Source organism: Labrus mixtus, chromosome 1 (genome assembly GCF_963584025.1).
Source record: "Labrus mixtus chromosome 1, fLabMix1.1, whole genome shotgun sequence".
Classification (NCBI taxonomy): Eukaryota; Metazoa; Chordata; class Actinopteri; order Labriformes; family Labridae; genus Labrus; species Labrus mixtus.
The window spans coordinates 10206055-10220777 of NC_083612.1; the positions used below are offsets into that span (position 1 = coordinate 10206055).

At 40.7% G+C, this 14723-nt stretch overlaps 2 protein-coding genes across 2 annotated transcripts in view; one reads left to right on the forward strand and one right to left on the reverse strand.

The window, feature by feature from the left end:
• Positions 1 to 14723, forward strand: part of LOC132991998 (protein kinase C-binding protein NELL1-like) — a 259382-nt gene that overhangs the window by 125013 nt on the left and 119646 nt on the right. The gene's annotated exons all lie outside the window — the stretch shown is intronic.
• On the reverse strand, positions 6422 to 13695 carry LOC132992069 (piggyBac transposable element-derived protein 4-like). The gene is made up of 2 exons (XM_061061220.1): positions 13545 to 13695; positions 6422 to 11227 (listed from the first exon to the last, which is right to left on the reverse strand). Exons 1-2 carry the CDS (start codon positions 13670 to 13672, stop codon positions 9259 to 9261), a joined length of 2097 nt encoding a protein of 698 aa, XP_060917203.1. The 5' UTR covers positions 13673 to 13695; the 3' UTR covers positions 6422 to 9258.

Genomic DNA, 14723 nt, shown 5'->3' on the forward strand with positions numbered 1-14723 from the left:
TATAGGCAGTGAAAAAAATAAGTCTCCCGTGGGTCTTTGAACCTCCAAAAGGTCATGTTTGAGTTCACAGCATGCTGTTACCTAAAAATGACATAATTTTGAGGGTTTCTGGAGGAATCTGAGATAACTGAGGCATTTCTAACTGAACTGATGAGATAAGTTTATGCGTCAACATCTGTGACTTTTATTCTGCTAACCACTTAGAGGACAATCGTTAAAGGAAGTGAGGTTGTGATGTCATCATTGTGGATAAGTGAAATTGCATTTTAGAAATAAAAAAAACAAAATGTTTTAATGGACCAGTGCGGTCTGAGATATGTTAAGGCCAGTGCCCTGCAGCCCATGGGGGGAAAAAAAGTACAGCTCCCACACACTTTTGACATCAGCTCTAAGCCCCATTTAAGTCGACTGGTGTAAGCTGGGGGACCTCAAGTAGTTTGTAATACTTGCAGAGGTCGTCTGTGATCTGAACCCAACGTGAATCGCTCTGTGACTTATTTTGAAAGTGTCTCATTAGCCACAGATCGCCTACTCTGCAAGTTAGTCAAGTTAGTCCTCTGAAAATGGGTATCCCTCTGATTTTTGTCAGTATATATTCTTCAGAGGCTGCATTGGCATTTCAAAAGAAAGTGTAGACTGAATTTAAGGTGCACATTGAGGATGTATTTCCCTCTATACAATATGGAGACTAATTCACAGTATGAGTAAGACTTTATTTATTTCTCTTAATATTCCCTGATTGGAGCCTTGAGCACCTTTTATCGTTGTTCTCGATTTTTTATTTTTTTTTATCTTTGAGGATTTGTATCATGTTTTAGTGTTTTTACCAGTTTTTCTTCTCTCTAAGGTGTTGTTTCACGTTTCATCTATTTTATAAATGTGTGTCATAATGGATGCCTCTACCTTGCTGGCTGCAAAACAAATCTACCTACAGGTACAAATAACCTGACCACATGCATTTCTGAAAATGAAGCCCTGTTTTAGTTCCCAATGTCTTTTGAGCTACAAATCAAATGTCAATCACTTTGATTCTCTCAAGTGATGTAGTCAAATGTTGAACTTTTTCCTTTTAAGCCAGAAATAAAAACAGTTTTTAATCATCCTGTCCCCTCTCCATCTTTATCGTTTGGACATTGTGTCTTCTTCTGTCTTTAAGTTAAAGTAAAATTGGTGACGGGTGTTTATTGCAGCGTTTTTGTACCCTTCCCATCGTTGATTTTGCATCGTATAAATATACAGCTGTTTACCCTCTAGCTCCACAATCAAGCTGTCATGTGTTGAGTGTAAACAGCACAAACTGCAGGAAGTTTATGATTTTTTTCAACTTCGATCTCGACTCTGCAGCACTTCAAATGAGTTTGGATAGTCTCCTAACAACAGCGGGAGGCTCATCTAGTGCTTTCCCAAAAATATCCGCCCAAGCGCTCCCAGCTATAGCACAGATGCTCAGAGTACAAAGGGCTTCTGCAATCTACACCTATTGCCCCGAGCATGTCAAACTGTGGCAGTCTTTGAGGAGTGCAGGGTTTAGCCTGGGTGCAGCGGTTCAGGCTGACGGCACAGTGACGGATGAACTCATGGATTTTTACAGGTTTTACATGATCAAAGCTGCAGGTGGAGCACAGTTATTATTTACAGTTCAGAGGAATACAGATTTTCTTCGATGCTTGAAGCCTAAGCCTCCCTGCTCTGATGGAGTCCCAAAGAAGCAGGAATAGATGATATTTTATTTTATAGGTAAAACATAGAGAGCTCTAGAGCAGAGGATCTCAACTTGTCTAGCCTCAAGACCCACCACCAACTCCTTCATAAGAAACCGTTACCCACATTTATGATATTTTTCAACCAATCAGATATATGAAACATTTTTTATAAGGTGTAAACATTCCTAAAAAGTTTAAAAATAATAGCTTAACTAATAACTTTACTTTCCTTTTATTCATTTCTTTCTTGCCTCTTGAGATCAGCAATAAACCACTGGGTGACTGCTTTTTAGATATGATTAATATAATTGTTCAAATGTTGAAGGCTTTTAGAAATACAAAGCTTTTAAAAGAAGAATGTCTGGTATTTCACCCATAAATACAGCAGAAATCAAGTATATCCTCTGTAAGTCTCTCTGAGTCATGACTGTCTGCAATGAGTGAGAAGCGCGAGTCCCACCAGCTGTATTGTTGATGGAGCTGTGTTTACATCATGTTTACATGGACGGGACAGCCTTGTGTTTAAAGCTGTTTAAGTCAAAGACTAGAGAAAAGAAGAATAACATACTCACTGATTATTTGGATGTCATGTAAGTGTCTTTAGATCTCGGTCATTCCGTGTCAAGTAATGTGCAATATGAAGCTACAAGCTAACTAAAGTGTGCTAACATTAGCCTGCTAACACAACAATGCAGGACACAGGTGATTGCAGCTCAAGTAAAGGTCAATTTCGTCTGCTGCTTGCACTTAATGGTGCTTAATTATGGTGGCTTCTAATTCATAACTCCTCTGTGTGAACACGAGTGGAGAGGGGTTGGAGGTGTGACACTGGCAGAGAGCGGAGGCTTCAGAATAGCGGAGGTGTCGCCAAACAGCAGTTTGTTTTGATTACATGCTGGTGCTCAAGGGCGACATACTGGATCAAAAAATCACACATTCTTCTTTTAATTAATAAAAGGTAGAAATTAACCTAAAAAAAGTATTCATTATCACTGGCTTGCTACTGTTCAAAGAGCCTTCTTCTCTTTAATGCATGCTACAGCTCACTTTTAAGATTTTGTATGTAGAAGAGATATTTTAGTTTCAATAAAGCTGATAACTTTGGAATGCTAATTCAGTAAATAAATGTGCAATCCGTGCAAAAATCCCATAAGCCTTACCACAAGGGGGCTTATTAATGAAAAAAAAAAAGACCTTCCCCTTGTCTTCAGCTTGTTTCTACAGAGAATCCAAAATGACAGAACATGGTGTACGTAGAGAGGTTAAGCATGTAAAGACAGGTGTTAAGCTCAGTGTCTGTCAGTTTGTCAGCGGAAGGTCGTCACGAGTGAGGAAACACAAACCCGTGTCTCCTGTTTATCTCTCCGCGCTCCCTCCCGAATGACTTGAACAACACTCACTTCTCTGGCGGGCAGATGGCTGCGTCGAAAGGTTGAGTGTTAATAAAGAGCAGCTGGCGGCGTCGGGCTTTGACCTTCGTGTGATGAACGTCCTGCAGTGAGCGGAGAGGAACTCCCCGATGACACGTTTGTAACTCGTCTGATGGACGACGTTCACACTGAACTAGAGTAGAAACACACGTGTGGAAGAGTTTCCTGCACTATTTCAAAGTCATTGTTATATTCTTCTCTTTCTTTAGTTGATTTTATACATACAGTATAAAGTGTAAAGTAGGCAAAGACGTCCATTATTCCCCCACCAAACACAAATCAACTCAGAGTACTAGTGTAAGTAAGTGTACTATTAAGGTAAGCATAGAATCTCTTTACTCGGTATCTTAAGATTGTAGACTTAATATGTAAAAACCTTATCATATATTTAGTCCCAACTTCCATCACATCTGCAGTGTACAGCATGACTGACCATCTAATAAGAAGCCACCTCGGCACAGAGATAACATGCCCTACATAAACTCAGGACACCTGCAGCATGCGCAGTAAGCTAACAGGCAGAGGATCTGACTGAGTGTATGTGTAGCTGTGTGAGGAGCAGGAGGTGAGCAGACACAAGGACAGCTGAGCGACGGGAGAATGTTGCCCTGGGTCATTCACATGTTAGATCATCTAATGAGTCCGACAGCAGAGACGGAATCTTCTGCTGGAGCTGTTGACTTCATCACAAACGGTAATGGTGTGTAATGATGTGATAAGGCTTCATGCCTGTCGGGCCGCAGCAGCAGGGTGTTGACACCCAACACCATTAACATAATGACAGGGCACGTAGTGTTTTTTTTTTACAACATATGCTGTCCGTCTGAGCGGCCCGGGCTGTGGGTCAGTGATCAGGCTGACGCGATAAATAATGTGACGAGAGGTTTGAGTCGCTTGTTTCTCATGATGACAAATGTTTCTACTCGGAGCCGATGATCTGCCTCACTGCTCAACTTAAAAAGTTCTTCAATCCAGCCTCTAATTATGCTTCTACTCTTTGGGGTTAGATTACAAACCAGACATGATGGCAGTTAAACACAAGAACATTTAAACAAATTGAGCTTTTAAGGAACATTTAGGGGCTCCTGAACCGCTATTTAGTATTCAAATAAGAAACCAAAGTAAAGTTCTGTCTTGTCTTTTTGCACAGTTTGTTTACTCATCAGCTAATACTGTTTTGCATGTGATAAAGAAATGAATTGGACTTTGGACTTTATTTCAGTCTTGCGATTGAGTGACTTCTTTCTAAGGACGTTTTCAAATCTAACCTGTTTGCGGACCAAACAACCGTACAGAGCTCGCTCGAAAAGGTGGGTCTGGAACCACATTTTTTCAGACTCTGGTGAACATGAAACCAACCCTGATCCTGAAAATTCCAACAAATCGGAGAGCCTTTTCCAAGCGTTACACATGTTGGTCCGCTTGAAAATTTCCATGTGTGAACACAGAGCAACCTTGTGGTAGTTAAGCAACAATGTCACAGATTTGTTCATGATTGGGACCAGAGCAAACTATAGGTGTGAAAATGCCCTAAGATGTCCATGCTTGAGGACCGTGTACTAACACTTTGAAAGCCTCAGCTCAGCTTTATCTCAGATTGGTTACTAGCTGCATACCCTCAACTTTCTACATTTTCAGCATTACTTTCCCTACTGTCCATGTCTTCATTCCAACTCTTTTCCACGCATCAGGGTAGATAAACAGTTCATTACAAGAAAACAAATGTGGTACTAATTTCCAGGTAATGGGCTCATTCTGTGACTTTTGTTTTTGAGTTCCTATTTGCAGAAACAGTTTTGTAAACAAAGAACTTGTGCCAATTTTTTTTAAGTTATCAATTCACCCAATTTGGACTTTGGCAGGAAACTGAAGCAGCTGGTGTATTGAAATCCACACCCTACTCCCTGTGAGGCTTTAGTGCCAACCATCAATTTCAGTAAGGCACAATTGTCATGTCTCCACCATTGCCAGATCAAGATGTCTATTCATATGCAGAACACTCATTGTCTTTGCTTGCCTACTATTATTCAGGAGTACAGAAAACCTACAACCCATCCCAGCATGCACTAGGCAGAGCTAGCTCTGAACCGCTTGGCTTCAGTGTCACAGGTGAAACTGCTCCGTGATATGAGAAAATGTAAGCTAATATTTCCAAATGCAGTGAAAAGATTGAATAAACGGTGTGATGTTAACACTCAAACAGAGTCTATTTTATCTGAAGACATTACATTTTGCTTGCTCTGGCATGGTGAAGATTATTAATCTCCTGTGAAATGGAAACAAAAGTTTGCCTTCTTGAGGTTTCTGCTTTATGGACTGAGATATGAGATTCAGCACAGCGCCCGCTGAATTGCTCCCAATTTAACGTTCAGGGGAAAACCAAATAATGTCAGCGGTTGTGATTGGCAGAAGGTTAAACAGTCTCTTATCTGCAGACACAGGATATATAATCACAGAGGGACGCTCACATCACATAGCTCCACCTGAGAGGATGTTCTGTCCACAAAGCCTCCGCGATGGGAGCTATCAGGCTATTAATCACAGGCGGAACAGCTCTGGAGCTGCCACCTGGCTGCTTATGGATTTGCTCATGTAAAGCCTGTATCAGCCCCGAGCTGGATTAGTTCAGAGTTCACTTGGACTCTTTATTTTTTGCACCATGCCTTCTTAACCTTTCCTAAAGGTCCAGTATGTAAGATATTTACTGAATTAAATCATAAAATGACCTTACTATATCATCAGACATTAAGGAAACTGATTCTATGAATGAATGGATTAATTAATACCGATGGACTCTTCCTTACTTCATAGCAGCCTCTGCTGTCACTGTGTGGATGTGTAGGTGTGACATTAATGTTGTCATTTACAGAAAATGTCATACTTTATTCCAACACAAATTAAGCTAACTGTTGAATTGTGATTATTCTTGAAAGTTTGTATTTTTTGTATTTCTCTCAGTCATAATATAAATATTATAAATCCACATAATTTACACTAAAAAGGTTTAATATCTGAGTCAGAATGTAATTTGAAACACAAATCTAGCTTCAGGTTGTCATTACTTCTAATGAGTGCTTTACCAAAACATCCTGAAGAGTCAAAACTTCTGCAGAGGTACAGGATGCTGAATCCCCGTGATGCTCATGACGTTTTTAACATTCCTAATGTACCACAGCATTATTTTACAGTTAGCATCACTGACAACATGTCTACAAAGATAGCCTTCGACCAACTAGTCAAGATTTATTCATAACTGGGATAAACTTGTTCTACTTAAAAACAACATACAGCCAGTTGCTTTTCAAAAACAAGTATTTTATTTTGAAAAACACAGAAAAGAATACACTATTTCCTGCTCCGCATACAAATACATTCTGGATACATTCGTATAAAAAGGTGTATTAGAAACAAAAAAAGAAACATGTTAGTTTACAACAATTGGAAACAACTCCTAGAACATTTGCAGATGGAATTAGTTTAATAAGAGGTATAAAGGTCCATACCACAATGTTGAGACGTGCTACAGTAGAGTTCATAAAGTCTGAACAGAAGTGCCAAGTTGTTGTACTTCTCTCTCAGACAGTCACATCAGTTTTTTGTTTTTTTTTGTATAAAAACTTGTAAAGCTACAAAGACAAGAGAATGAGACTATGAGGTCACTGCTTTCAAATCGTTTGATAAAACTCTCAAGATCTTCAGAGAGAAAATAGGTCCATGACAAAGTGTTGATACTTCAGTAGTGTGTCCACTAAGTCAAAAATGTAGTGCCAAGTTGTTCTCTTCTTTGTGAGAAAGTTTGGGTTTTGGACATGACCACGTGTGTCATGCTTCTACCAAAAGACAATCCAGCCTTTCTGATCAGTCAATTGTGCGTTGAAATCTCTATGCAGAGAGTAAAACGAAACAGGTTGACTGTAATCTAAAAAGTGCATTCATGAACCGTGTAGATGTATCAAAAAAACAGAAGGCGTGCTGGAATGCTGTCATAGCTGACTGTGCTGGTTCATCCTCTGCCTGAACCACATCACTGGAGTTTTTCTCCAAGACAAATTAAAGGGAAGCCAAATCCAGCTGAGCATTTCAAAATCCAAGCAGAAACCAAAGTGGGTTAATCCTCGACTGCTGAGGTACAGTAATTAAAAATGTCAAAGATTAGCTGCGAGTCGAGCATAATGCATGCACCAACCACGCAGTGCAAAAGCCAGCATACTGACAGGACCAAGGAGCTGAATTACCAGGAACACTGACGTTTCATGTAAACATTATGTTTCAAGTGATATCAAAACCGTACACATGTAGATATACTTAGCTGTGTGAAACAGTCTTTTGCATCATTTGTGAAATTCAAGTTTGATCCGAGGAGTAGCTGTAATTCATGAAAGGCAAATGGGTCAATTTAATCACTGGATCTGTAGGCGTAAGGTCATCTCAGGTTTCATGAAAAGCTGACTTGAGGTGTTCCTTTTTACTGCAGTTTCCCAGGTAGAGGTAGCTAGAGATACATGTTTTATGATGCTGAATGCCTTTTTTTTTTTGGTGTTATGATAGTCCAGTTTTTAGAAGTCATAAGAGCTCCTGAGCTGAGCTGCAGCCGGGCTCCTTCTCAGATTAATCAAGGCAGTAATATGCTGCTAACTGGTCTGTAAGACACTTTACAATGCCATTAAGTTCTTGGATGTTCTTTATGAAGAGTTTAAGAGACACTTTGAGATGACTAATGACTGGAACAGTTATGAGGCCTTTTGGGACATTAACAGTTATGTCTGCCTGTAAAGAAACCAACATTCCTCTAGAAGTATATACATACGCTTTGAGTTCACTACCTACAGGTTATTAAGGTCATCTACTCTCTATAGGAGCACCACTGCTGTTACCTGACCGTCTTTTCATTTGTGGTTTCTCTCTGCATCGTTGTGCACAGAGTAATGAAGAAGCTAGCAGGCTGAGAATATTTAAATCTCAAACAGACCATAATGGTGGCCTCTCGGTTTTTGAGCAGGTAGCAAAGTAGGAGCCATGTCTGCAGTTTGAAGATATTATTTTTCTTACAAAAACAAGGATGACAAAAGTCGAGAAGACTGCATATTCTGCACTACTAAATTGTCAGGATTAGGAGTCACTCTAGTGATTTTTTGAGCACCTAAATCAGTGATGTGCATGTGTTTGCTGACTTTTTCAAGATTAGTCAATCACTGCTCCTTTAATAATTGCTCCTTTTATGCACCGCAACATTAGACAACGTATCATTTCAAGTGTTGTGCTTGTTGCATGTTGTGTGGTACTGAAATCCACTGAACGTGTAACAGGTTACATAAAAAGTGAAATGTGTAGAAGTGTTATGTTTGTAACAAAGTAAATAACACAGCACGATGCAACTGGATCTGTTGCTGACATTTTCACAGTTCAAAGTAAGGAACACCTGATGAGAATCAAACATTCTTTTAAAATCATTTCAATAATAACATTGTTAATGTTGTTGTTGCTGCTATTTTCTTTTCTCTCTCAATCCATCTCTTTCTCTCTGCATCTCTCTCTAAATCACCTCTCAAGCCCAACCCAGTCGCAGCAGATGTCTGTTCAAACATGAGTCTGGTCCTGCTCGAGGTTTCTGCCTCTTAAAAGGAAGCTTTTACATGTCAAAAAGTAAATTTGCTAAATGTTGCTTAGTGTTGTGCTCATGGTGGATTGATGTTGGCTCTTTGTAAATAATATATCTAAGAGTAAAGTAAAGAGCACAGCACTGAGCAATGATTCCCAACGTTACAGTGGCAAGGAAAAACGTCCTTTCAGAGGCTGAAACCTCGAGCAGAACCAGACTCATGTTGAACAGCCATCTGCCAAAACTGTTTCAATAGCCGACTTGTACTTGGTCTGAAAAATCGCTCTTAACACTCCAACACATCCAAAAAAAGTTTGTCAAATACTCAGTGTAATCATTTGTTTAGCAACTTTTGTTTTCTAAAGTTTGGAAAAGGGAATCAAAAGGAAGCACATTTGTTCACCCCAGGTGACCAAAAGGAACTCACTTAAGAAGGATGATACACCAACTGAGTGAACAAATGAGTTCACTCACCTCCGACATCAAAGAGCAGTGTCACAGATTACACACTGGGAAGTCAAGTCACTTAGACACAGATACCGTTGCTGCTATGCCACTCACTGAAGCAGTTCCTCGTGGTGGTTAAACACAGAGTTTTAAGACAAGTCCTGCAATAGATCGGCGACTTCATCTTGCACAACACACACGCCCTTCTGCCTGCAGTGGCCCGATCTCTTGACGACAAGTTCTTCACGCTTTCTACAAAGTAAGCCGGCAGGTGACCTTTATGCAGGGGGCGAGAGGCCCCAGCAGCGGGATCCTCTTCGGAAGGAGAGGTTGAGGGGCCGGGTTCTCTGGATGCAGAGGAAGGAGGTTTCTGGGACTTAAGGGGCCCTTTGAGAGGGAAGGGAGGCCATATAAGGTTTTGTGGACCTGAGCGGTTTGGAGAGGACCCGATGTCTGCCAGAGACAGAATCAGCTGTTCCCTGAACTGTTTCTGTTTTAGCACTGGCTGTTTCTGCAGCTTGCACATTTCCTTGTGGATGATGAAGGCGTTGACAGTGGCGATGTCCACAAAATGATAAAAAAACTTTTTGTACCATTTTGTGGTTTTCTGGAGGACGTTGTAATAGCCAATGAGAGCGTCCGAGAGGTCAACACCGCCCATGTACTTGTTGTAATCTTTGATGCATCCTGGAATGGGCACTTGCTTCACCTGCCACTGTCCATCTGCGCCTTTGGTATTGCGTTTTGCCATGTCATTGCTGTATGCTTTGTGTAAAGTGGTACACATTGTTACCTCTCGGGTGTCCGACCACTTCACAAACAGCAGCTTTCCTTTTCTGATCCAGCGGATGGTTCCCCTTGGTGCTCTATCTGGGATGTCATTTTTTATCTTTTTGGGATAACCAGCCACATTGGAGCGAAGAGTACCGCACGCAAAGACACTTTTCTGTAGGAGGTCACTGAAGAGTCTTGGACTGGTGTAAAAGTTGTCCACATAGAGCTTGTAGCCTTTGCCCAGAAAGGGGATGTTCAGCAGCCTCATGACAGTATCATAGCTGCTTCCCTTCCCTGAGGGTTCACCCTCTTTTCCTGCGTACACATAAAAGTTCAGCGTGTAGCCACACTCTGAGTCTGCAAAAACAAAAAGCTTAAACCCCCATTTAGTGGGCTTGTTTCTAATGTACTGCTTCAATGCGATCTTACCTTTGGTCGCCACCATCCGCTCATCAATGGAGATATGCTGGTGGGGATGAAAAAAAGTGTAGCAGGCCTCCAAAATCTGCTCATATAAGGGCTTAATCTTGCATAATCGGTCATACTCTGATGTCCCTCTCTTCTTGTCATTGGCCGCTTCAACCGCAGGATCGTTCATGTGCAGACTGCCAAGGATGGTTGTGAAGCGTATTCTGGGCATTATAGAAGCAGGGAATGGCAAACTGAACAGCTCAGACCCTCTCCAGTAATCTGTCATGGCTTTAAGTGGTACGATACCCATGTAGAGGACAAGGCTGAGGAAGGAGTACATGTCTGCAGCTGTGACTGGCACCCAGCCTTTCTTGTCACCTTGGTGTTTCTTCTTCCCGTAGATATTGGTGTTTCTCACCAACGTTTCGATCACTTTCTTTGAGAAGAACAGCTGGAACAGGTCGAGTGGAGTGTAATTGGAGGTTCTGTTCAGCTGCGGCCCAACGTCCCTCTCAGGTCTGAACTTTGGCTGCGGAGGCTCGACGTCTTCTTCATCAATGTCATGCCACCGGTCTCCATCATCCACTTCACCTTCTCCTTGTTTTGTAAGTTCTCTCTTCCCACTTAGATTTCTCCTGCGGGGAGTGGAGAATGCCTTGCCATTTTTTGGGGAGCCAGTGTTTTTTTTGGGTGTTGAAGCATGGTGGACCTTCTTGCTGAGTGGGCTCTTTGTGCACTTCTTAGATGGGGTCTTCAGTGGCGATGACGCTGGAGAATGAGAAGCAGAGCTTCCACGTGCTCTTCTCTTTGCAGGGGTACTATCCAACTCCTCATCGGAAGTTCCCTCATCAGTGGAGTCTCCCCTGTAAACAAAGTATATAGGAAAGTATTAATGATACAGTTGAGGTGAAACAACACTATGGTATTTAAACAGTGGAATTTTAACTAATATAAAAAGACAAAGAGGTCAAAAGAATAAAAAAGGGCAGTACAATGAGGTGCAGTGATGCTGGTTATTTAGTTGTAGTTGATTGCTACCTGTTAAATACTTCTAATTCTACTCTACTTCAATAAATAATATAACTAATCATAATGGTAATATCCAGGCTATCATAAAACGGATGAGGAAGAAATCGAGACAACAAAAGGGATTCTGGGAGCTTAGAAAACTACACATTTTAACATGACACTCCGGTTATTTTTTGGATGGGATGGTTGCAAAAATGGAAAGCAAGATTATGCAATGTCAATATTTTTTAATTCATTTCACAGCCTTTGTTGTTTTCATTGTTTTCGTCGAAGGGGAGAGGTACTTTTATAAATTGCCAAGATAAGCTAAAAATAGACAACATTCAATATTGTTTCTAAATGGAATATAAAGAAATGTTTCTACCTCATTATATAGACCAATAGTACAATAAGTAATCTCCAAAGTGTGATCAAAAAGTGATCTAAGTCACAAATGAATAGTCACATGTATCAATTATATTTAAATGTTTTAAATATTGATACCAGTTTCACTCAAAATAATCCCTCTCACCCCCTTTCTCTGTGATATATTATCTCTTTACCTGATGACATCATTGATGACATCATCAGGGTTATTTTCTCAGACATGATAAAAGATGTTGGAGACAAAGAAGGTGTTGCTAAACTGTTTTCACCTGCTTATTGGTACTAAACTAATGATAAATTGTGACGATGATGCATTTGTTAGTTTTTTTTAATATCAATTCTAACTTTTCTTATCAGTAATAATGCAAGCATTTCACCTTTTCTGCCCAAGATCTTTATACTTTGTGTTAAACTTTCACACAAAAAAGTCAGATTTTTTTTAGTCACCCCCCCCCCCCATTCCTTTTCCCTGGGCCACCACTTTCAAAAAAATCTAGAGCAGCCCCTGCTCCATTGATAGAATCATATAGGCTGCTATGTTTACATTACAGTAGGCTAGATATTTGCAGTGTTTCCCATAACTCAGAGGGTGTCATGCGCAGAATAAAGTCACAGTGTGTTACTATATATCACTCCAGTATTGCGCAACATATGCGTTTACATGATTTCCGTGCGCTTTGCATCGTCCTCTTTGATGCTTCATGTTTGAGTGCACCCGCAACTTCAGCACTTGTGGTACAGCGCGTGCACAGGTGTTGTTACCAAAGTCTGCAGAGAAGCAGGCCATGCCAACAGGCCTCTGTGAGTGTGAGCATGTACTGTAAATGCTGCATGAGAAAGAAGTCCGACTGCAAGATTTTATGAATGCACTGCATGCCTTGACTCGTTTATCTCTGTTTGTAACATAACAATAACACGTGCATTCTTTACTGCGGTCAAGCCAGCCTCTCCTCGCTTTTACATGGTGAAGTGAGCCGCCCCTAAATTTGAAGTGCCCACGTATTCTGATCTTTATGGTAAATGCTCCGGACTCCAGAGCGAGCAGAGAGAGAGAGAGCGATGAAGTGAAGTGCTAAATGCCTAGGTCTTACCATAAAAATGACTATGAGATACACGTGTATGAAACGGGAGCAAACAAAATACTGTTCAGGGAATAGCTTCGGAGGTCGGTGAAATTAGTTTGAGAATAATACTGCGAGTCTGCAATAACTTCCGTTTTTCAAAATAAGGTGTTTTCCTGGGAAAAAAATATAAAAATATATGTTCTTCCATAAGTAGACAATGATTCTGATATGTGTACACTTAGTACTTCCTACACTACATGCACAAGTAATATGAAGTACTTTTACTGTGTACTTTTTGAGAAATCCACTGTCAAAGTCCCTTATAAATCACTATAATGAGTCTTTTTTATGACATTGATGTCTTGTAAAAAAAAATATTCTTCCATAAGTAGAAAATGATTCTGATATGGTTGGACTTAATACTTCCTATGTCTGGAAAAGGAGATTAATAACGGGTCAAAATCGCTCTCTCTGTCTGTTACTCCTGCTCGCTCTGCAGTCCGGAGCATTTACCATAAAGATCAGAATACGTGGGCACTTAAAATTTAGGGGCGGCTCACTTCACCATGTAAACTAGAGGAGCGGCTGGCTTGACCGCAGTCATTCTTTCGCTGTGTGTCATGGATATTTAATAGTAATAAAGAACATCAATAATGACATAGATCTATGTTTTATCCCTCTGGGCTGAAGACAGCTCGGTGTCTTTCTCTGGGTTACTTACTGGTGAGCTCCTCGTCCCAGCCCCCTGGGGATGTAGTCCTCATCCAGACCGCAGTCGCTGACATCGCTATCAGAGTCCGAATCCCATTCAAGCTGTTCTATTTCATCCTCGGACTCTGATAGAAACATTTCTGATATCTGAGTGGAATAACACGTTTTCAGCGGCCTGTGTGTGGTGTGTCCGCCCACCTTCTTCGTATACAAACCGAGGGTACAATTTTCACACGGGTGCAATCTGTTCTGTCAGGACGCCCCGTCTTTTATTCGCCATATATGGTCAGGAAGGTAATTTCATTGGCTCTCTTTGTGTAGATTCACCACATTGCAGACCCAGCTGCCACTGTAAGCATGCGCTCTAAGGGTTGGCTAAGAAAAAAAGAAAACACTGTACTTCCGCCAGTTTAGGTGAGAAAATGTAGGATTTTTGTTTGCCTCTTCTCCTATAACTCAGTTCTGCTAATTGTTTAATATTTCCTTTTGAAATAGCTGCCAATTAATTTAAGATTCATAGATTCAGTCTTATCATGCTTAATAAATTAAGCCATCCTAATTGGTTGTTTAATTTATCACTAAAACAAAAACTACAAATCAGAACTCCTTATTTGGAAGTTTCAGTGATCACTCAACTCCACAAAACTGCAAATATTAAACAGTTTTTTTTATCCATGCTGGCCCATCAGTCCCTGTATTGTTTTGGCATGTGCTTCCATTACCTCATCATACAAAGTATATCTTAGAGATATTAGAGAAGATTAGAATCATATGAACAAGTCTATATGCTCTTGAGAGTTCTGTCCTTTGCAAAAACGTCATTTAAAAAAGCACATTTGGGTTTTATTGCGTTTAGTTCAAACTTATGACATTTGACTCCTTAAAAGCAAATATGAGGTTTTCAAGAGATCATTTTGGGAGCACTGTTGCCTCACAGCGAGGAGGTTCCTGGTTTGGATCCCTGTCGGACAGGAGCCTCTCTGTGTGGAGTTTGTATGTTCTCCCTGTGCATGCGTGGGTTTCCCCCCCGGGTACTCTGGCTTCCTCCCACAGTCCAGACATGCTCTTTAGATTAATTGGTAACTCTTAATTGCCTATTGGTTTTGTCGTAAGTGTGGCTGGTTGTCTGTCTCTATATGTCAGCCCTGTGATTTAATGGCGATCAGTCCAGGGTGTAACTCCACCCCTC